The sequence below is a fragment of the Scyliorhinus torazame genome, chromosome 6 (genome assembly GCF_047496885.1).
Source record: "Scyliorhinus torazame isolate Kashiwa2021f chromosome 6, sScyTor2.1, whole genome shotgun sequence".
Lineage (NCBI taxonomy): Eukaryota > Metazoa > Chordata > Chondrichthyes > Carcharhiniformes > Scyliorhinidae > Scyliorhinus > Scyliorhinus torazame.
Genome location: NC_092712.1, coordinates 177,768,036 through 177,792,486, shown reverse-complemented (window position 1 = coordinate 177,792,486; position 24,451 = coordinate 177,768,036). Strand labels below are relative to the sequence as shown.

The 24,451-nt window shown below is 48.3% G+C and overlaps 1 protein-coding gene across 4 annotated transcripts in view; it reads right to left on the bottom strand.

Annotated features, from left to right (window-relative positions):
- Positions 1-2,426: 2,426 nt before the first annotated feature.
- The window catches only part of c6h7orf78 (chromosome 6 C7orf78 homolog), a 65,215-nt gene continuing 43,190 nt past the window's right edge, over positions 2,427-24,451 (bottom strand). For all 4 annotated transcript variants that reach the window (XM_072509133.1, XM_072509132.1, XM_072509134.1 and 1 more), the window contains 4 exons: positions 11,924-12,008; positions 10,267-10,409; positions 4,183-4,260; positions 2,427-2,721 (listed from right to left, as the gene is read on the bottom strand). In XM_072509133.1, the coding sequence (XP_072365234.1) occupies positions 2,653-2,721; positions 4,183-4,260; positions 10,267-10,409; positions 11,924-12,008 (375 nt within the window). In that variant the 3' untranslated portion in view covers positions 2,427-2,652. The remainder of the gene's footprint in view (positions 2,722-4,182; positions 4,261-10,266; positions 10,410-11,923; positions 12,009-24,451) is intronic.

Below are 24,451 nucleotides of genomic sequence, written 5' to 3'. Positions count from 1 at the left end.
ATTTGAACGGAGTCCCCAGAACATTACTCTGGATCTTTGGATTACTATTCCACAACAAAGCCATTGCTTCCCCAAAGTCTTATTAGCATAGCATCCATTTACTGCCTGCTTTCACCTAATGCCAAAATGATTCTACCCCCCACCCCCCTGGGGCATGGTGGCACAGTGTTTCGCACTGCTGCCTAAAAGCACCAGGGACGTAGGTTCAATTAAGACCTTGGGTGTCTGTCTGTGTGGAGTTTGCACGTTCTCTCTGTGTCTGTGTTGGTTTCCTCTCGGTGCTCTGGTTTCTAAGATGTGCACGTTAGATGGACTGGCCATGATAAATTGCCTCTTACTGTCCAAAAAGGTTAGGTGGAGTAACGGGAATATGGTGGTGACGTGGGCCTGGGTAGGGTGCTCTTATGGAGGATCGGTGCAGACTTGATGGGCTGAATGACATCCTTCTGCACTGAACATGGAACATAGAACATACACTGCAGAAGGAGGCCATTCGGCCCATCAAGTCTGCACCAACCCACTTAAGCCCTCACTTCCACCCTATCCCCGTAACCCAATAACCCCTCCTAACCTTTTTGGTTACAAAGGGCAATTTTATCATGGCCAATCCACCTAACCTGCATGGCTTTGGACTGTGGGAGGAAACCGGAGCACTCGGAGGAAACCCACGCACACACGGGGAGAACGTGCAGACTCCGCACAGACAGTGACCCAATGGGGAATCGAACCTGGGACCCTGGCGCTGTGAAGCCACAGTGCTCTCCACTTGTGCTACCATGCTGCCCATTGTAGGATTTTTATGATTCCCACACACCCTGCCTCTCAAGAGCATGCATACTAACAGAGTTAATTTTCTTGTTTCACCATGATTAAAGTTGGAGGGAAATATTGGGGGTTAGCTACAACCCTAGTTCGCCGTCAGAGAAAATGGCGATGTGGGCAGAAAATCCAGAGAGAATTAGAAAACATGATTCTCTCCAGAGAGATCGCGTTTCCCGATTTTCCACGCCCCTCATCCTTGGCGTCATGAGGTTCAGGCCCACAAAGAGTGAGAACATCATTTTAATGGATTTAAATAAATTTGAATATGATAAGCCAGCCTCTGCTACATGATCCCCCTCTCACTGCGCATTCAAATCTCACACACATGATGCCATGTCAATAAGGTTTACAACAGCTTTATAAAAATAAGATTCAGTTGAGAAGATTCTTCCGCGGTCACAAAGGTAAGTATAGTCCCTGTGGAGAAGAACATGCCCAGGCAGTGCCATGGCATTATCCCGGCACAGATTGTCACTGCCAGTTTGGCACTGTGCCAACATTGCAGTGCTTACCTGTGCCGGGGATAATGCCAGGGGCAGGCCCTCTGGGGAGCCATTCGGAGGAATTTCACGTCATGTGTGATTGGGAGTGGGGAGGTGAAGAGTGCTGAGGCCATTGAGGAAGGAACCTACAGGCACTGAGAAGGGGGTGGGAGCAGGTAATGAATCAGTAATGGAATACTTCCGCGGTAGGGAAAGGGAGGCAGACGAGAGGTGGAGATAGAGTCCGATGATTGTGGGGATGGTGCGAGAGATCCCCATGATTGTTGCGGGGGTGGGGGAGGGGGCAGCACGGTGGCGCAGTGGGTTAGCCCTGCTGCCTCACGGCACCGAGGTCCCAGGTTCGATGTCGGTTCTGGGTCACTGTCCGTGTGGAGTTTGCACATTCTCCCCGTGTCTGCGTGGGTTTCGCCCCCACAACCCAAAGATGTGCAGGCTAGGTGGATTGGCTACACTAAACTGCCCCCTTAATTGGAAAAAATGAATTGGGAACTCTAAATTTATTTTTTAAAACGATTGTTGCGGGGTTGGAGGAGGAAGTTGATGTTTAGTTCCGATCGGGGCATCCTTTAAAGATGACACCCTGATCTCTCTGGAGCGGCTCTATCAGGACCCGCCAACTCATTCTTTTTCTTCATAGAGGCTCAAGAGTTGGAGTGAAAACTGATGGTGCAGCTGCAGAACTACATGCCAGTTTTCAGTCTGAGCCTGACAATTATAAATACACAGGTTCTGCCCGTGTAAACTGTTCAAGGAACATTTTATTGCATGCTTGTAAATGCGTAATGCTGTAACTTCATCCAGAAATTTGCATCTTATCTACTCAAGACACCTATTTAACAACAACTTGCATTTTCAAATCTCAACATCTGTGTTAGCATTGAAGTATATTTGGAGGTATTTCTCTTAAAAAAGTGCCAGGAAAACATTTGCTTGCCTCGCGAGGAAAACACGTTGAAGACACCTCTATTTTTGTAACAGAGGTCAATTGGTGAAATGATATGATCAGCATTGCTCCGTGAAGAGACTCCGCTTTTCACAACACAATCAGGTTTATTTTATCTATGTGTGGTGGTGTAAAATGGGTGGCAGTGAATCGGAAACTTCTCTTACTTATTCCAATTTTTATTTCCACATAGTTGAAGAAAAAAAGCTAGGCAGACAAGAAAAATCTTTGACTGTGTAATTAGCCGAATAAGGAACATACCCACGTGACACATTATTAAGGTTAACACAAAAGTACTGTCCTAATATATATTTAGATTGGTGTGATTTATTTTACAATTTCCATAATACATTGCTTAGCATTAACACAGATTGTGTCGCAGTGCTACTGTGCTATTTTAATTCTTGCTGAATCATTGGTATCCATTGGTTGTCTATGATGCAGCTGTTGCTCCTGAAAAAGATGAGAATAGGTTAACTTGTACAATAGGCCTGTGAGAACTGCAGTATAGCAACACATAAAATCAGGGGTGTCCTTGGCTTTAGAGACTTGCGATCTACTTTTTGGACAGTCATCCTTGCACAATCTACCAGCACGGTTTCTCACTCACCCCCACAGGCACATTCAAACATGTTGCACAATATAGGTCTTATACTGCCTTTCTGTGGCTAAAAAGAAGAAAAATGCACCAAGAATACTCCTGCACTTTATACTGCAAAGATTTCCTCCCTTACAGGCAGTTGGGTTTGTACTTTTGTGGTCATCGGTTCCAACCTTCTTTTCTCCAACATCAACAAGGAAAACCACAGCCAATTTGCACATCGCAAGCTCCCACAAAGAGATTTTGTGATAATAACCAGATAATCTTTTTTTGCTTTTTGAGGGGTAAACAAATGACCAGAAAATTAGAGATACCTCCTCCCCTGCTCTTCTTTGAATGGTAACATGGGATTTTTTCTGTTCACTGGACATGGCAGATGGCCTGGGTTTAACATCTCACCCGAGTCCTCTCCCAGAACTGCACTGTAGTGTCAGCCTAGATTTTTGTGTTCAATTCTTGAACCAGGAATGGAGCCCACAACCTTCGGACAAATTAACTGCTGAATTTCCGACAGTAAATTACATCCGTGACCACACTTCAGAAATACATAGGGGCTCATTGGACAGATTATCAATTGGGCGAAGAAGCACAAAGAAATTATGGGATTGATTGGGGGTAAATAACTCCAGATTTGGTTTATGCCCCATGTAACCAGGAAAAGAAGATAATACCCCAATTCAACCAGACAGATAAATGTAAGGCCACTGTTCCTTATGCTGCCTCTGTAGCCACAGTTCATGGCATTACTCAGCACTTTGGGGTACAATATCTGGTTTCCTGCGTAATTTTTGTGGAAAACGGGCAGGAGCATGGAGCATAAGCGGTTTCTGTGGAACTCTCACCTGTCCTTGCCTCCCATCACTTGGATGGAATGGTCTGTACAAAATGACATGGGCTTAATTGTACCTTTGTGTGATAGGATAAAATGTGCAATAGCAAATCGGCAGCCATTTTACATCTCTTCAATTTTTTATTACACTGAAGTCAATCGAAATAAAACTGAGAGATATATAAAACCGCCTACTAACTCACCATTACCTGGTACATAAAGAAACAATCAACCCCCAATGCATAAATTGCAAAATGTGCAATGGAATAAGTAATAAATGTTCACACTCCGAGGCCTTCAAAATTAATTCTTCAACAGAAGATCAAATGTCAAACCACTTTAAATATTGTCTGAGAATGCCTATGTTGTGGAAGTAAATCTGTTATGCTTGAAAATGTTGTGGCTTTGAATAATTATCCTAAAATAATGCACTGTGAAAGAATACAGCATGAATATATGTTGAGTACTCCAGCTGTTCACCTACATTTTGCCAAAGCTCTGTAACTTTTTCTTCCACTCGGTCCATGAAGGCGCTGTGTGCACCTCGATTTCTTCTGTGTCTCTGGAAAGGAATTAAGGTGATACAGTCATGCTTCATGCCAAACAGATACAACTGCAAAATTGTGCTCAGACTACATTTGAAAGAGAGGTGAAAAGTTTTCACACTGTGGTAGTACCAGGTATTGCGGTACCTGAGAGGCTGATGACCATTGGTTAGACCGAGGAGTCTACCATTGGCTGTATTACGTAGCTCTGCGCTGAAGGCGGAGTATAAGAGATGGTGCCATCCCAGCAGCCTTCACTTTCTGTATCGAAGCTGATGGGGAACAGGTTCTAGTAGATTAAAGCCTTTAGTTATGAAATCACTTCGTCTTGAGTGTAATTGATTGCGCATCAATTTAATCTACTCGACTTAAGCTGGAAGGATGGATCTCCAAATCAAACCGGAGTGCCTTCATCTCAGCCCCCACTCGGAGAACTCGGCTGCAATATTTAAACACTGGCTGGTGTGCTTTAAAGGCTACCTCGAGACGGCCGGAGGCACCCCCACAGAAGGACAGAAAATGCATCTCCTGCGCTCAAGGGTCAGCCCTGGGATCTACCCCCTTATCGAGGAGGCGGAGAACTATGATGCCGCGATCGAACTGCTAGAAGGACATTATATCCACCCTGTAAATCAGGTCTACGCTCGTCACCTGCTTGCGACTAGACGGCAAAGCCCCGGGGGATCATTGGAGGATTTCTACCGGGCGCTACTGGTGCTGGGCCAAAACTGTGGCTGCTCGCAAGTTTCGGGGAGCGAGCACACGGAACATTTAATCAGGGATGCCTTCGTAGCAGGTATGAGCTCCCCAGATATCCGCCGAAGACTCCTAGAAAGGGACACTTTTGGACTTAGAGAGGCACGGGCCCTGGCAAGGTCCATGGACGTTGCCTACAGAAACGCGCAGTCCTATGCGCCCGACCATGTGGCGGCCCCCTGGGCTGCGTGGGACCCCACAGCGGCAGCCCCACAGACCTTCCACCGACCCTGCAAGCCTGCGCTGCGAGACGGCCCGCTAACGCCACCGGGCCCTGCTGTTTCTTCTGCGGGCAGGCGAATCATCCCCGCCCGCGCTGCCACACCCGCACCGCCACCTGCAAAGGGTGCGGCAAGAAGGGCCACTTTGTGGGGGTCAGCCAGGCCCGCGCCGTGGCCGCGGTCTCCAGCGACTATGGACCGCCGCGGCAACCCCCCCTTCAGGCCCCGACCGGCCAGCGCTCACCGCCACCCCCTTATCCTAGGGCCACGTGCGACCCATGGGCGCAGCCATCTTGCCCCCTGGACACCACGCTGGACAGGTGGGCGCCGCCATTTTGTCCATCGCCGACGCTATCTTGTTCATCCCCGGACACCATGTGCGACCCATGGGTGACGCCATCTTGGATGGGGCCCCAGGCCCCCAGCACGGCCGACTACATGCTGCCCGATCACAACTCGCAATTGCTTCATCTGGCCTCGGTGACACTGGACCAAAGTCGACCCCGGACACTCGCAACAGCTACAACGACGGTCTTCATCAACGGCCACGAGACGTCTTGCCTCAATGACTCTGGGAGCACGGAAAGCTTTGTTCACCCTGACACGGTAAGGCGCTGTTCACTTGTAACCCACCCTGTAAATCAAAGGATCTCCCTGGCCTCCGGGTCACAGGCGGTGGAGATAAAGGGGTTCTGCCTAGCGAACCTCACTGTCCAAGGCAGGAAATTCGACAATTTCTGCCTGTATGTCCTGCCGCACCTCTGTGCGGCTACCCTCCTGGGGCTGGACTTCCAATGTCATTTAGGGGTTGGTTTAGCACACTGGGCTAAATCGCTGGCTTTTAAAGCAGACCAAGCAGGCCAGCAGCACGGTTCAATTCCCGTACCAGTCTCCCCGAACAGACGCCGGAATGTGGCGACTTGGGTCTTTTCACAGTAACTTCATTGACGCCTACTTGTGACAATAAGCGATTTTCATTTCATTTTTCATTTCAAAGCCTGACCTTTAAATTCGGCGGCCATATACCTCCCCTTACTGTCTGCGGCCTCGAGACCCTTAAGGTCGACCCGCCTCCCTGTTTGCGAACCTCACCCCGGATTGCAAATCCGTCGCCACCAGGACCAGGCGGTACAGTGCCCAGGACCGGACCTTCATCAGGTCAGAGGTCCAAAGGCTGCTGAGGGAAGGGGTCATCGAAGCGAGCAACAGTCCCTGGAGAGCACAAGTAGTGGTGGTAAAGACCGGGGAGAAACATAGGATGGTCATTGACTATAGTCAGACCATCAAGAGGTTTACGCAGCTGGATGCGTACCCTCTCCCCCGTATAGCCGACCTGGTAAACAGGATCGCGCAATACAAGGTCTTCTCCACGGTGGATCTCAAGTCCGCCTACCACCAGCTACCCCTCCGTAATAGTGACCGCAAGTACACTGCCTTCGAAGCAGATGGGCGGCTCCATCAATTTTTAAGAGTTCCCTTTGATGTCACTAATGGGGTCTCGGTCTTCCAGCGAGAGATGGACCGAATGGTTGACCGGTACGGCTTACGTTCAACATATCTGTATCTGGATAACGTCACCATCTGCGGCCATGACCAGCAGGACCGCGACACCAACCTCCACAAATTTCTCCAGACCGTGAAAATCCTTAATCTGACATACAATAAGGATAGCACTGACTGTCTAGCCATTCTAGGCTACGTAGTGCGAAGTGGAGTTATAGGCCCCGACCCTGAGCGCATGCGCCCCCTTATGGAGTTCCCCCTCCCTCACTGCCCCAAGGCCCTGAAACGCTGCCTCGGGTTCTTCAGATATTATGCACAGTGGGTCCCCAACTACGCAGACAAAGTCCGACCCCTAATCCAATCCACAACCTTCCCCATGTCGACGGAGGCCCGCGAGGCCTTCAGCCGCATCAAAGCAGACATTGCAAAGGCCACGATGCGCGCCATCGACGAGTCCCTCCCCTTCCAGGTCGAGAGCGATGCGTCCGACGTAGCTCTGGTGGCCACCCTCAACCAAGCGGGCAGGCCCGTGGCTTTCTTCTCCCATACCCTCCATGCTTCCGAAATTCGCCATTCCTCGGTCGAAAAAGAGGCACAAGCCATAGTGGAAGCTGTTAGATATTGGAGGCATTACCTGGCCTGCAGGAGATTCACTCTCCTCATGGACCAACGGTCGGTTGCCTTCATGTTCGATAATGCACAGCGGGGCAAGATTAAAAACGACAAGATCTTGCGGTGGAGGATAGAACTCTCCACCTTCAATTACGAGATCTTGTACCGTCCGGGGAAGCTAAACGAGCCTCCTGATGCCCTGTCCCATGGCACTTGTGCCACTGCACAAGTGGACCGCCTCCGATCCCTCCACGAGGACCTCTGCCACCCGGGGGTCACTCGCTTTTTCCATTTTGTCAAGTCCCGCAACCTGCCCTACTCCATCGAGGAGGTCAGGTCAGTCACCAGGGACTGCCAAATCTGCGCGGAGTGCAAACCGCACTTCTATCGGCCAGAGAGGGCGCACCTGATAAAGGCTTCCCTTCCTTTTGAACGCCACAGCATGGATTTGAAAGGCCCCTCCCCTCCACCGACTGCAACACCTATTTCCTGAACGTGATTGATGAGTACTCTCTTTCACCATCCCCTCCCCAGACATGACCACTACCACCGTCATCAAGGCCCTCCTGGGTATCTTTACACTGTTCGGTTTCCCCGCGTACATACACAGTGATAGGGGGTCCTCCTTTATGAGCGACGAACTGCGTCAATTCCTGCTCAGCAAGGGCATCGCCTCGAGCAGGATGACCAGTTACAACCCCCGGGGAAACGGGCAGGTAGAGAGGGAGAACGGAACGGTCTGGAAGACCATCCTACTGGCCCTACGGTCCAGGGACCTCCCAGTCTCCCGCTGGTAAGAAGTCCTCCCGATGGCCCTCCACTCCATCCGGTCACTGCTCTGTACAACCAGAAATCAGACACCTCATGAACGTCTCCTTGTCTTTCCCAGGAAATCCTCCTCCGGGACCTCGCTCCCAACCTGGCTAGCGACACCCGGACCCATCCTACTTTGGAAGCACGTGTGGGCGCACAAGTCGGACCCGTTGGTCGAGAAGGTCCACCTGCTGCACGCTAACCCCCAGTACGCCTACGTGGCCGGCAAGATACAGTCTCCCTTCGGGACCTGGCGCCCGCCGGAACCCCACGCGCTCCCGAACCATTGCCCCCCCCCCCCACAGCACCTCACTGGAGTGTCAGTACTCCCACCGCTCCTGCCTAGGCCCGCCCACCCACCGATGTCCCCTACAGGCACCCCCACCCCCCGTCAACCTTTTGTCCCAACAGCGCCGCCTAGGGGTGACGAAGCTACCAGGGAGGACGAAACCACGCTCCCAGAGTCGCAACCACATGGACCCCCACCAGAATCACCACTGAAGCCCAGACACTCCAGAAGGACGACCAAGCCACCCGATCGACTGATTGCTTCGCTGTGACTCTAACTGTGAACTTTGTAAATATCCTCGACAGCACGGTACCTCCATACCTGGTCATACCATGTTAAAGGCGACTGTTACCACTGACCACCACCCCCGCCGGACTCTTTTTTAACAGGGGGTGAATGTGGTAGTACCAGGTATTGCGGTACCTGAGAGGGTGATGACCATTGGTTAGACCCAGGAGTCTACCATTGGCTGTATTACGTAGCTCCGCCCTGAAGGCGGAGTATAAGAGATGGTGCCGTCCCAGCAGCCTTCACTTTCTGTATTGAAGCTGATGGGGAACAGGTTCTAGTAGATTAAAGCCGTCAGTTATGAAATCACTTCGTCTTGAGTGTAAGTGATTGCGCATCACACACATACTCCAAGGATTGAGGCTCCTTCTTTAAACGTTTTTAAGAAAAAGATAGATACCTTTCTAAAGAATAAAGGGATTCGGGGATATGGTGTACGGGCCAGAGAGTGGAGCTGAGTTCACAAAGATCAGCCATGATCTCATTAAATGGCGGAGCAGGCTCGAGGGGCCAGATGGCCTACTCCTGTTCCTAGTTCTTATGTTCTTATGATTGAATTTTTAAATAGCCACAGAGGTGGGAGTGTAGGAAGATGGGCCCTCAATTTCCTAATACTGGCTGTGTGCTGGTCTGCTGCCATATTCCCACCTCTGGGAACAGATAAATGGGCATCATTAAGGGTCTATTGAACCCACTCTAATGATACTGACTTGAATTTACCAGTTTAACATACGGGCCCTTCACTAAGCCTGAAACACAGCCCAGAGATGGACTGCAGGAGTCACTGTTGCATCCACTGTTTTTGAGGTGGCCTGTGAAGTGGTTCCCTGTCCACCATAGTAATTTGGTAGCTGTTTTAATTTCACCTTTCCAAAGAAATCCATTCATCCTCCATCTTGGGACACCTTCCTTTCCTAAATCTTCATCTGATGGTGGGGCCGTCGAGCTCGCAGGACTGGACAGCCTCCTTTTGGTCCTGCAACCTCAGTGTATGTTATTCTCTAAGTCTGAATGAAGGCTGAAGACTTACAGTAAACACAAGCTCTTTATTCAAAGGGTCCGTTCTGCTTCCAGAGCTCAACTAGACGTAAAACAGTCAAGAGGTATGACCAGTGAAACTAAGGTAAACTGCCGATGCTGAGCTCTCTGTGTGTGCTGCTGCTCCCTAGCTCTGTGCTTCTCAAAGAGGCGGTTCCTACCTTGGGCTCGACCCTTTATACCCATCTCTGATGCTGCTCTCTAGTGGTGCTGTGACTGTTACATCTGTGCTGCAGTCCCTGGTGTATGTGCAGATGTATGTACAGATGAATAGGTTACTACGCAGTGGTCCTCCCGTCATCCTTAACTGGACAGTAAGCATGCTGCTCCCTGGACGCTAATTGACCAGCTCGTCATAAATCTCCTCGAGTGTCAGGCACCAATGTGATGCAGGGCTGTGAATCAACAACATGCCCACCTTCAGGGTCAGGACTTCAGAACTAAAATTCAGCCCCAAATGTCAGAAATGTGTTGAATGACTGCTTGAAAAATGAAATGCTGACCGTATAGGAAGCTGATTTTTGTGGCCATGTTTCTTTCCTCAGGCTAAGTTGAGAGTCCCATTTCAGTTCCTCAGCTTTGTGAGTCTCAAAACTTTGAGAATGTGCACCCTTTAGCTGCTTGGCATCTGGGAGAAGCTCATGAGCTAGTAAAAGAAATAAAACATCATTTAGTTCATGTATGATTCATCAGTAGTCAGTCCAATAGATTTTCCACAGCATTGCTCAGGTGTGTTATTGGCGCCGTCTTTCAAATGAGATTTAAACCAAGGCCCGGACTGCCCTTACAGGTAGATCTAAAAACCCAGCAGCCCTATTTCAATATATCATAAACATGCCATGTTTACTGGCAGCCAGTCAGGCTGGGCCGGCAGCAGCACCTTTGTAGTGGCTCGAGACATATACTGGAGGCTTCCAGTGGTAAACAGAAAGGGTTATTGATAAAAGGCATTGGCAGATAGATAACAGGCACAGAACTCTATACAGATCTTTACTCTTCAGCTCCCTTGTCGACACTGCCCCGGGGCCGTGCTCCTAGGGCCCGTGCAATCTCTGAATTGCCTGGGGTTCGCGCACTCCCACACATTTGGTCCTGAGCCCATCGCATGGTCAGTGAACTTGCTCCCTTAAAGGGCCCACCTTACCTCATCCCTTCCCCCTTAAGTCCCTTAATTACACTTCCCCATAACTATGTACAAAAGTCACAATTGTTAACAGGGCCAGCCGGGGAAAGAGTGTCCATCAAAAAGCCATTTGGTCCGGTGCCCTACAGGTCCTCCTGGACCTCTGAAGTCCAGCTATAGACTCGGCATTCCTATGGGCTGTCATAATATGCACCAGTATATCATGGTGCAGACACACACACTGATGGAAACACAGCAAGACCAATCAACACATACAACACCGCAGCCAATCACCAGTTACAGCACACTGACTATAAAGACAGAGGGCATCAGTTTTCCCGCTCATTCGGGATGCAGCCTCTCAGAAGGACAGAGCTTACAGCTTACAGCACAGATCTTCACCATGTGCTGAGTGCATAGACTGGTTAGGATAGGCATAGGTCTTTAGTTTGATCTAACATCGTGTTAACCCACAGTGAAAGTATGTTCAACAGTTTCTAGCTCAATAAAATAGTGTTGTTTTATTTTAAGTGTTGGTGGCCTGTATGTGTTCCACAGATCCAGAGCACCCAACACATCATGGGCGATTGGGAAGGAGGGGCCCCCTAGCCTGAGGCAGAATGACCATCCATGATCCCAGAGAAACATGCTGCCTTCCCATGTCAACTCGCTTTAGCGAGTGAATTATGGCCTCAGCAGTTCAGACTTCCCGTATAGCCAGCCAGATTGTGCTCCGGTTTCCTCCCACAGTCCAAAGATGCGCAGGTTAGGTGAATTGGCCATGCTAAATTGCCCCTTAGTGTCCAGGGATGTGTAGGTTAGGTGGGGTTATTGGGATAGAGTGGGGGAGAGGTCTTAGGGAGGGTGCTCTTTCAGTGGGTCAGTGCAGACACAATGGGCTGAATGGCCTCCTTCTACACTGTAGGAATTGAAGGTAATTTCTCAACTATAAGCACAGGCACAATTAAAAATGTTTACTCCAATCAATTGTTACATTGGGTTCATGTTGATTTCCCAATGTATTGTTATTTGTATACCTCTGTTTAAATTCTTTGATTTGAGCTTCAGATTGAATGGGTCCCTGTCAAAACTGGTCACAAAGCCTGGGATATTGGTGTCATACTAACAATAGAAGGAAAAGACAGGTATTATAATCATTGCATGTAGTTTGAAGAAATAAACATACTTTATAATCATGGCAACCTTTGTACATGACCACAATGCGAAACATAAGATAGGCATAAAAATTTGTGCCAAAGAATACAGCGAAATGGCAGGATTCCGGTACTGCAATTTACCACATGTTTAAAGGTATGGTTTTACAGCTGGATTACACCCCCCCCCCGCCCCCCATGGTGAGATCCTGAAACAGAAAAGGATAAAGTATTATTGGGAGAGAACAGGGCATTGAGTATAGTTTTAGACAGCAAAGAGCTTGCATAGCCAAATGTGATGGGCTATGGTGTGTTCTGTGCTGTAAGTTTCTAGAAGCAGCATTTCCCCTTTGTTCCACACATTTCTTGAATGGAAATCTAAGGTTGGAGAGGTGAATTCCGGGTCACGAGTTCTTACGTCCGAACTGACCTGGAAACACCATGACAGTCAGAAAAGCAGCATCAGTGACTCCAGGGTGCCCACTTGAAACAGCTGATAGTCACCTTCAAAATGCAAATCAAGGCCCCAGTGTCAATTTTAGTACTCTAATACAACATTGCTAATCATGTGCTGAGCGTGTGCCGAGTTTACTCAGTGCTGAACATATTTGTGGTGAATGTATTACTGCTACCATTCACCATTGTATTACATTACATTACATTGTATTATGTTGGTGCCCTTGTGGGCTCCGCCTCTGGCTCTGCCCCCTCGGGGGAGGTGATCGACAGCCTGTAGGCGGCACTCAGTACAGAGCAGTCGCAGGCAGGCACAGTTCTAGCTGATTAAAACCACTGTTCACTTCAACTCTCCGTCTCATGTGAATTGATGGTCGCATCAATTTAATCAGCTACAATATCGCTATGGAAGCAGCCCTCAAACCTGATCGACTGGAACTCGACCCTCAGGCAGCAGAAGCCAAAGGAATTATTCGCACTGGCTCCATCCTCGCCGGCTCCATCCTCGCCGCCTCCTCCTCGCCCACCATCACCAAGGAACAGAAACTGACTCTCCTCCACTCCCCGGTGGGCCACAGAATCTCCGTGCAAATCGAGGAAGCGACCACGTACGCAGACGCGGTCGCGATCCTGAAAAGGCAGTACGTGAGGCCGGTGAACGATGTGTTCGCGCGGCATCTCCTCACCACTCGTCGTCAATGCCCCGGGGAATCGCTGGAGGTATACCTACGCGACCTGAAGGTACTCGCTCGAAACTGCAATTATAATGGCGTCACGGCGTCGCAGCATATTGAACTCGCCATCCGGGACGCCTATGTGGCTGGAGTCTGGTCCAACTACGTCAGACAGCGCTTGCTCAAAAAAGGCACCCTCGACCTAAAAGAGACGGTAAAACTATCCACCTCCTTAGGAGTAGTGTTTCGGAGCCTCAATGCGTTCCCCTCTGACCACGTGATCTCCTCGTAGACACCCGACCAGAGGGTGCCCCAGGCCTGTGCCTCGCGGCTGCCCGCCCAACCCGGGGGGCTGCCCTGCTATTTCTGTGGCCAGAACCAGCACCTCAGGCAGCATTGCCCGGCTCGGAACGTGACCTGTAGCGACTGCGGAAAGAAAGGACACTTTGCCAAAGTCTGCCTGGCCAGATCCAAATCTTCTAAATCACAGGCCCGGCTTTCAGACTCACAGGCCCGCAGACCCCGCAGCGTGGCTGCGTGCCTGCCGGTACCTCCCCCTTCGGACGCGTCATCAGCCTCGTGCTGTCCGTGGGGCAGCCATTTTTAACGCTACCCAACACGTGCGACTCATGGGGGCCGCCATCTTCAACGCCGCCCGACACGTGCGAACGACGGGGGCCGCCATCTTGGGACCACCCCACCACCTCCGACCACGCCGGCTACCCACAACTCGACACTGTCACCCTCGACCAGTCACGGCTCAAGCACCTCAGGAACTCGATGATGACCGTCTGGGTCAATGGGCACGAAACGCCCTGCCTGTTTGACTCTGGGACCACGGAGAGCTTTGTACATCCAGACACGGTAAGGCGCTGTTCTCTCCAAATTTCTCCCGCATTCCAAACAATCTCCCTCGCTTCCGTATCACATTCGGTGCCGATCCAGGGGTACTGTGTCGCGAACCTCGCGATACAGCGCGCCGAGTACGCCAATTTCAAACTATATGTCCTCCCCGACCTCTGCGCTCCTCTCCGGTTGGGACTGGACTTCCAGGGCAACCTCAGGAACCTGACCCTGAAGTTCGGCAGGCCCCTATCCGCACTCACCGTATGTAGCCTCGCGATTCTTAAGGTCGCTCCTCCCCCGCTCTTCGCGAACCTCACCGCCGACTATAAACCCATCGTCACCAGGAGCAGGCGGTACAGTGCCCAGGACAGGCCTTTTATCAAGTCAGAGGTCCAGCGGCGCTTGAGGGAGGGGGTCATCAAGGCCAGTAGTAGCCCCTGGAGAGCTCAAGTGGTGGTCGTCAGTGTGAAGTAATGGGTTAAGAGACATTGCAATTAGTTGTCTCATTTATGTTAAGTATCCATTAATTGACACTGGTATGTAGAGGGGCTTCAGGTGGCCTCTGACAGGTGATGTATAGTGAGAGCTTTGTGCAAAGGCTGTTGGAAATAAATAAATGTGTGTTTGTGAAAAAGGAACAGAACTTTAGACTCTTCATATCACAGCAACTAAAATGTCTAACAATGGTAGCAGAGGATGATTGCTGTGTAAATGTGAAGGGTTGAAAGATACAACTTTCCAAACTAAGGAGTGAGCGAGAAAAGAAAAAAAAAAGGGATATATGGCTGAACCGAGGATAGAGATGGCTGGATATGACTATCCTCCCTTATTTTCTGAAAGAGAATCGTACGACCAATGGAGAAGTGTAGTAGTTATGTGGACTAAGGTAACTGCTTTGGGAAAGAGAAAACAAGGTATGGCATTGGCCCTTTCTCTACCATATGGCAGTAAAATCCGAAACAAAATGCTTTCTGAGCTGGAATTGGAAGAGTTAGACTCAGAAGAAGGTGTGGAGACTTTATTACATTATATGGATAAGATTTATAAGAAAGATGACTTGTTAAGTGCGTATGAAGCATGGTCGGATTTTGATAAGTTCCGGAAAATGGAGGATATCTCCATGGAAGACTATATAATGGAATTTGGCAGACTATATAAAAGGCTGCAGAAACACAACCTGGAATTTCCAAAGTCTGTGTTGGCCTTTAAATTACTTGACTGTGCTAGAGTGAGCAACATGGATAGGCTTCTGGTTTTGACAGGAGTTCAGTTTACTGATAAGGATACCTTATTCGAACAGATGACAAAAGCTTTACAAAAGTTTCTGGGGAAACATTCGATTCCGATGGCTCTGATGACCCAAATAGGTCAGCCTGCAATAAGGCAGAATATGGAAGAGACACTACCATCAGGATGGCGAAATCGTATGGCTACGAACAGGGCTCAAGACTATAGAAGGAGACCGAGACAAGGAAATTATGAAGACAGAACCCCAGTTAGAACCTACAATAGGAAGATGAACCCCAGAAATGCACAGGGCATGATAAATCGATGTTTTCGATGTGACTCTCAATACCATTATGCTTTCAACTGTCCAACTCGTTATGATAGAGTGTTTGAAGCGACACATGACACGGAAGAGTCAGAAGGAAAAAGATAGTGACCAGAAAGAAGGCATTGGCCTATTGACAAGCAGTTTTACGCCGGTAATTAGGGTGTTGGTTGCAGAATCCTTCAACTGTGCTGTATTGGACAGTGGCTGCACATCTACTGTGTGTGGAATTGACTGGTTAAAATGTTACCTGGACTCTTTGAATGCTGAAAATTGTAACAAGGTTAAGGAATTTGAAAGTTCCACAAGTTTCAGGTTTGGGGATGATAATACTCTGAAGTCGCTGAAAAGAGTGGTGATCCCTTACAATATTGTCGGAGCGAATAATTTCATTAGCACGGATGTTGTATCAAGTGAGATACCTTTGCTTCTGCGCAGACCGTCGATGAAGAAAGCACACATGAAACTGGATATGGAACAGGATAAGGCAACAGTTTTTGGAAAGACGGTGGACTTATAATTTACACAGTCGGGACACTATTGTATTCCATTACTGACAAATAATATTTTAAGTAGAGTGGCTAAGGATGTGTTAATGGCAGTTGAAAATGGGACTTCAGCTGATAAAAAGCTTGTGGTATTAAAACTGCATAGGCAATTTGCACACCCGTCTCCTCGGAGGCTGAAAAATTTATTAAAGGATGCAGGAGTAAGGGATAACGACTATACTAAACTGATAGAACAGGTTAGTGACCGCTGTGAAGTTTGTAGGAAGTACAGAAGGACACCAGCACGACCGATAGTAACCCTACCTTTGGCCAGGGATTTTAACCACATTGTGGCCATGGACCTTCAGATCTGGGATAAAGTAAATAATATATTTATTTTGCATTTTGTAGATTTAGCGACCAGGTTTAGTCAATCAACGATTGTACGAAGTAAAGAAAAGAGAGTAATTCTGGATCAAATCGTGGAAAAATGGATTGGGACAGGAATGGGTACACCGGCAAAATTCCGTACGGACAATGGGGGAGAATTTGCTAATGATGAGTTTCGGGATATGTGTGAAAACATGAATATCAGAGTAATGAATATGGCTGCAGAAAGCCCATTTAGTAATGGTGTCTGTGAAAGAAATCATGCTGTCATCGATGACATGCTTCGGAAATTTTTGGCAGATCGACCAAATTGCAGGCTAAATTCAGCTTTAGCATGGGCAGTACATGCAAAGAATTCATTGCAGATGGTTGGGGGCTATAGTCCTTATCAATTAGTGTTTGGTAGAAATCCTAAAATTCCGTCATTTTTGGATGACCAGCCTCCAGCTTGGGAGGGGATTACAATTAGCTCTGGTTTTGCTGAACATTTAAATGCATTACATCGCAGTAGAAAAGCTTTTTTGGAAGCAGAAGTCTCTGAAAGTATTCGCAGAGCTTTAAGACATAACGTACGGCCATCAGATGCTGTTTTTCAGCAAGGAGGCATGGTATACTGTGAGAGAGACAATTCTAATGAATGGAAAGGCCCAGGGAAGATCATAGGCATAGCTGGCAAACAATTATTTTGCAACATGGTAATCAAACTGTTCGGGTACATTCATCAAGGATAATGGGTACAGATTACAAATTTTCAAACTTAGACAGAGCAGACAGACATGACGAGGAACCAGAGTCATCTGGTACGAATGTGTTACAGAACTATGAGGACCAATTTACTGATATAGACAGGGTTTCTGTAGAGGAACACAACATTTCTGATGAATTAGAACAGGCCATTTTTCCGAAAGGGCAACTGCCAAAAGTTGGTACAAAAGTGACTTACTTGCCTGAAGGGTCTAGTCAATGGAAGGATGCAACTGTTAATAGTAGAGAAGGATGAGCCACTGGAAAGAATAAATATTGGTTGAATGATCAGCATTCAGGGGAAGGAGTCAAGACAATGGATTGGGAAAACGAAGTTCAAAAATGGAGGGCACAGAAACGCAGTGCCAGTTCAGATAGTACATCGGATAGTGAACAGGTCTGCAGGAAAAGGTCGAGAACTATTGAAAGGACATCCTACAGCAGAAGGGAAAGATCAAGCAGTAGCAGTACAGAACGAGATACTAGGTGGGAGAGGGGACGTAGTTTATTAAGATCTCTGAACATGAGTAAGACTACGAATACTAATAGGAGTAGAAGCCCACATGCACATGAGATTTTGGTGGCTTCAAATAAATTAGATGAAAAAGTTATCAAAGAAGCTAAACAGCAAGAATTGCATAGTTGGAGTGAATTTGGGGTATACACTGAAGTACCGGATAGGGGACAAAGAGCTCTATCCCACAGATGGATTTGCATGGAAAAGGTTCTTCCGGATGGAACTTATAAGGCAAAGGCCAGGCTTGTGGCAAGGGGATTTGAAGGAAACTTAGAAGATCAGGATTTAAGGGTAGATTCACCTATAGCAAGAAAGGTTATTTTAAAGATCTTCTTGGCTCTATTAGCCACAAAGGCATGGGAATGCAAATCTATAGATATAAAAGCTGCCTTCTTGCAGGGGCATCAGCTCCAGAGAGACATTTTTCTCCGTCCTCCTAAAGAAGCAGCTAACACAGAAGGGGTACTCTGGGCGTTGAACAAATGTGTATGTGGATTAAATGATGCATCTAGAGCCTGGTATTTTTCGATAAGGTCAGTTTTGTTAAAGTTAGGCTGTTGCCAGTTGAAAGCAGATCCTGCAATGTTTTACTGGCACTAAAAAGGAAATCTTTCTGGCATTTTTATGATGCATGTCGATGATTTTTTGTGCGGTGGGACTAGTGATTTTGAAGCTATTGTAGTCTCTGGTTTGAGGAAAGAATTCAGGGTTGGAAGTCAGGCTTCCAGTGCATTTAAATATATTGGACTGGAAATTGGACAGACTAAGTTAGGGGCAACATTACGTCAGCAATCTTATTTGGAAAGCATCAGCCCAATAGCAATTAGTCGTGGCCGAGTTTCACAAAAAGACACAATGGTTTCAAAGATAGAAAATGTGCAACTGCGAAGTTTAATTGGGCAACTGAACTGGTTAGGTAGACAGACTAGACCGGACGTGAGTTTTGATGTCTTAGCGTTGAGTACAAAAATGAATGATCCCAAAGTGGAAGACATAATAAGAGCAAATAAAGCGTTGGCCAAACTAAAAATGCAGGAGTGTGTTTTGAAGTTCCCGGTTTTAGGTGACCTGAGGCACTTGAAACTCATAGTTTATAGTGATGCGTCCTATGCACATTTATGTGATGGGGTTTCAAGCGCAGGAGGTTTTATAATTTTCCTTTTGGAGAACAATGGTAAATGTTGCCCACTTGTGTGGGAAACAAAGAAAATAAGGAGAGTGGTAAAAAGCACTTTGGCTGCTGAGACGTTAAGCCTTGTAGAGGCGGTGGATATGGCCTTTTATATAAGTATGATATTGACAGAAATTTTGGGATTAGGGGATTTGGGTAATACACCTATTGACTGTCACATTGACAATAAATCCCTGTGGGAAAATGTGCACTCTACAAAATGTGTCAATGAAAAGAGGTTACGGATAGACATCGCAAGTTTGAAGCAGATGTTGGACGAGGGGAAATAACAAAAATTAAATGGGTCGACAGGAGCTATCAACTGTCAGACTGTTTTACGAAGAGGGGCGAGTTTACAGAAACTTTTGGATATTGTTAATGAAGGGCGCTTGTTTCTGTGACTGTTTTCTTTTTTCTTTCTCGTCCAAAACAAAGGGGGGAAATCATGTTTGTGTCTTTGAGTTTCTTGAAATTTGGTTTTCACCTAATTTCTTTTTTCTCCAAGGAAGGGGAGACTGCTAAGTAATAATAAGAGACATTACAATTAGTTGTCTCATTTATGTTAAGTATCCATTAATTGACACTGATATGTAAAGGGGCTTCAGGTGGCCTCTGTCAGGTGATGTATAGTGAGAGTTTTGTGCAAAGGCTGTTGGAAATAAATAAATGTGTGCTTGTGAAAAAGGAACAGAACTTTAGACTCTTCATATCACAGCAACTAAAACATCTAACAGTCAGGACCGGGGAAAAGAACCGGATGGTTGTAGACTACAGCCAAACCGTAAACCGGTACATGCAACTCGATGTGTACCCCCTTCCCCGGATAGCGGACATGGTGGATCAGATTGCATACTACCGGGTGTTCGCCATGGTAGATCTAAAGTCCACATACCAATCCGCCCAAATGATCGCCACTACACGCCTTTGAGGTAGACGGCCGCCTCTTCCACTTCCTCCGGGTCCCCTTCGGCGTCACCAACGGAGTCTCGGTCTTCCAAAGAACGATGGACCGAATGGTGGACCACTACGGGCTGCGGGCCACATTTTCGTACTTGGACAATGTCACCATCTGCGGCCATGATCAGCAAGACCACGACGCCAACCTTCAGAAGTTTCTCCAAACCGCCCAAGCCCTCAACCTCATCTGTAACAAGGAGAAATGCGTTTCCCGCACAACCCGACTGGCCATCCTCGGCTATGTCGTGGAAAACGGAGTCCTAGGGCCCGACCACGACCGCATGCCTCCCCTCCTGTAACTTCCCCTCCCTCACTGCCCCAAAGGCCCTGAAAAGATGCCTCGGGTTCTTTTCGTATTATGCCCAGTGGGTCCCCAACTATGCGGACAAAGCCCGCTCACTGATCAAAGCCACCATCTTCCCCCTGACGGCTGAGGCCCGCCAGGCCTTCAGCCGCATCAAGGCAGATATTACCAAAGCTGTGATGTGCATGGTGGATGAGTCCATCCCCTTCCAGGTGGAGAGTGACGCGTCAGAGGTTGCCCTCGCCGCTACCCTTAACCAGGCAGGCATGTAGCCTTTTTTTCCCGTACCCTCAACACCTCCGAGAATCAACACTCCTTAGTCGAAAAAGAAGCTCAAACCATTGTAGAAGCTGTGTGGCATTGGAGGCACTACCTCCCTGGTAGGCGGGTCACCCTCGTCACCGACCAACGGTCGGTAGCCTTCATGTTCAACAACACACAGCGGGGCAAGATCAAGAATGATAAAATCTTGAGGTGGAGGATCGAACTCTCCACCTATAACTGTGATATTGTATATCGTCCAGGGAAGCTCAACAAGCCCCCAGATGCCCTGTCCTGCGGCACATGCGCCAGCGTGCAAGATGACTGACTCTGGGCCATCCACAAGGACCTCTGTCACCCGGGGGTCACCCTGCTTCTCCACTTCATCAAGGCCCGCAACCTGCCCTACTCCACCGAGGAGGTCAGGGCCATGACCAGGGACTTCCAAATCTGCGCGGAGTGTAAGCCACACTTCTATCGACCAGATAAGGCCCACCTGGTGAAGGCATCCCGGCCCTTTGAGCGCCTCAGCATCTATTTCAAAGGGCCCCTCCTATCCACTGACTGCAACGCGTATTTTCTTAACGTCATTGACGAGTACTCCCGTTTCCCCTTTGCAATCCCTTGCCCCAACATGACCGGGCCACTGTCATTAAGGCCCTGCATAGTATCTTCACCCTGTACGATTTCCCCACTTGCGTCCACAGTGACCGGGCCTCCTCGTTTATGAGCAATGAACTGCGTCAGTACCTGCTCGGTAAGGGCATCGCCTCGAGCAGGGCTACCAGTTACAACCCCTGGGGAAACGGACAGGTGGAGAGGGAGAACGTGACGGTATGGAAGGCCGTCCTTCTGGCCCTACGGTCAAGGAGTCTCCCAGTTTCCCACTGGCAGGAGGTCCTCCCCGACGCGCTCCACTCCATTAGGTCCCTCCTTTGCAATGCTACGAACGAGACCCCTCATGACAGCCTATTTGTTTTCCCCCGGAAATCCACCTCCTGGCTGATGACACCAGGGCCTGTCCTCCTCCGAAAGCACGTGAGGACCCATAAGTCCGACTCCCTGGCGAGAGGGTCCAGCTCCTTCACGCCAACACCCAGTATGCCTACGTGACTCACCACGGCGGCCGACAAGATACGGTCTCCCTCCGGGACCTGGCACCCGCTGTTCCCCTGCAACCATCACCTACCCCCCCCCAACTTACACCGAACACCACCCCTGCCCCTACATGGCCTATACCGCACCTCTACCCATTGCCGACCTACAGGGATGAAGCTTCCAGAAGACACGCTCCTGGAGTCAACACCCGTGCCCGCAGCGACGAGTTCAACACCCGTGCCCGCAGCGAAACCAGAGCTCAGGCGATTGCAGCGAACGATGAAGGCGCCAGACAGACTCAATCTGTGAGCCAACTTCACCCCCACTGGACTTTAATTTTTAACAGGGGGTGAATGTGGTGAATGTATTACTGCTACCATTCACCATTGTATTACATTACATTACATTGTATTATGTTGATGCCCTTGTGGGCTCCGCCTATGGCCCACCATTCTATTACATTACATTGTATTATGTTGGTGCCCTCGTGGGCTCCGCCCCCTCGGGGGAGGTATATAGATCTGCAGCCTGTAGGTGGCACTCAGTACAGAGCAGTCACAGGCAGGCATAGTTCTAGCTGATTAAAACCACTGTTCACTTCAACTCCCCATCTTGTGTGAATTCATGGTCGCATCAATACTACACGCAGTTGTTTGGGGTTTTCAGCTGTCTACCAAGAAACTGGACCATTGGATGACACTCACTGAAATGTAAGAGGCCATTTTAGTTTCAATGGAACCAGGTTCTTCCCAGTTCGGTCACAATCTGCTTCAGCTGCTAACACATAGGTTATCTACGACTGACTTAATTTGAAGATGACTGAAAGTCCTGCTCAGTGAGCAGCAAATTGGCATCAGCAACTCACCAGTTCCACTCAGATGAGACATGAGAATTCTGAATGGACTTTGGGCAGCCATTTTTAGTTGCCCGTATCATGCCGGACTCGAGGTGAGCTGAATTTTTCCCCACTCTTGTTTGAACATAGAAAAATGCCTCATAGGTGTATAACAGACACAAGCAGTCTGCCGGTGCTGGATGGAACTAAAGCTGCTGATGAAATGTGATTTGTTATGTTCTAGGTGTAACATAAGCGGCTTCCTTGTGGTGCACTTGACAAAGGAAGGTTCAGATGTGGAGATAACTTCAACACGTTTATTAAACTATTTACACTTCTATTACTCGGGTTCGACACTACTGCTAATCCTACTATAGCTACCCAGACTGACTAACCAGTTGCTGCAATCTACGTGGTGGAGTGATATTGAATCAACCCTGTGTCTCTACTCACTGACTGTCTCCACTGGAAAGAGGCAGATCATGTGTGTGGTGTCCTTTATATATGGGTTGGTGTAATGCCCTCCTGTGGTTGTGTCACCTCTGTGTGTATCTTGAATGTCTATTGGTTGTGTCCTATCTAACTGATCTATTGGTTGAGTGTGTGTGTGTGATATCTCTGGTGCTCCCTCTAGTGTCTAGCTAGCCTGCATGTATTTACACTGATGCACATCACCACATCCCCCCTTTTTTTATATGTTACATATTTTCTGTACAGTTTAAGAAAATTGAACAAAGAACAGGTAGATAAGGTAAGGTATATACAAGTCATGGGAACAGTGATTAAACAATAAGTCCAAATCATTCGGGTGAGTCCAAAAACCATCAATCATCATGGTCAAATGTCTCTCTTGGTTATGAACACCATCAACGTCCCTGTGCCACAGGAACCAAGAAGTGGTCAAATCACTTCGCTGTCTGATTTGGAGTCCCTTTCTTTTTCAATGTTTGTGATGGTGCTGTCGGATGGCATCTTGTAGCTGATAATGTGTTGACGTTGAAGAGGTACCATCAACAGTATCATTCGAGGTCATGGATGTGCCATTTGTTGAAGTTGGATAAGACTGTACATACTGGTTCTGGCCACATGCTGTGCTGGAAGGGTGATCCTGCTGAGAACTGTTGAAGCTTGCCGAGTTGGAAACAGAATTGCTGCTCGCATAAATACCTGGTGATGGTGTGAAACTAGAACCTTGCATCTGATAGGAATATGCCGTCTGGCCAGGCTGGGGTGCAGCAAATCCTGGGCTGTAACTAAGGCATCCAGTCTGTAGTGCAGATTGCGCTTGCGGTAGTCCTCCTTCGGTCTTGATTCCATTAGTGGGCAATCCATAGTGCTGGCCTGTTTGAGAATATGCTGCATAGACTGCTGGCTGCTGCATCCCTGAATACTGGGTTTGTCCAGCATGAGCTGTCATGGATATGTGTGGATATAGCTGTGGTGAATATGAGCTGAAATGTGTGGATATAGCTGTGGTGAATATTGGTGTATTCCTCTTGGACTGTAACCGCTGCTTGTTATTACTGACCCAGTGTAATTGTTAAGTGAACCATCTCCTGTCGTTGTGGCATCTGCTGTCACCCTGAATGTGCCATCACTGAGGTTGCGGCCCTCCCTGTCTGGAGTAAAGTCAGGCTTACCTGAATCAGAGTCAGCGTTTGGTTGCTCCCCATCTGGAGTCTGGTCTGTTTTAGCTGAGTCGGTGTTGGTTTGCTCCCCGTCCGGAGTCTTGGCAGGTTCACTGGAGTCAGCTGAGATTTCTTGAAGCTGCACATCTGGAGTCGGAACATGCAGGAATGCATTGACTTGTGGAGAGGTTCGAGCGAATGAGGGTGGGAGTATCGGGGTGTCACCGGAGTCACCAGTGGTCTCACAGTGATCATCGAGTGCCTCTGTACACACTAGCTGAGGTATGTCACTTTGCACATCTTGCATGGGAAGTGTGATGCTGTCGTCACTCATCTCACATACCGTGGGTATATCCTCAGTAGCTGCTTATTGTTCACTTGGGTTGGGTAAATTGTCAGAGTCCTCATCTGGTGGCGCAAGCAATGTGGGTGGACTGTCATTGTCTTGCTGTTGTCCTTCATTTGGGCTTGGACTGTCATCGTCACTTTG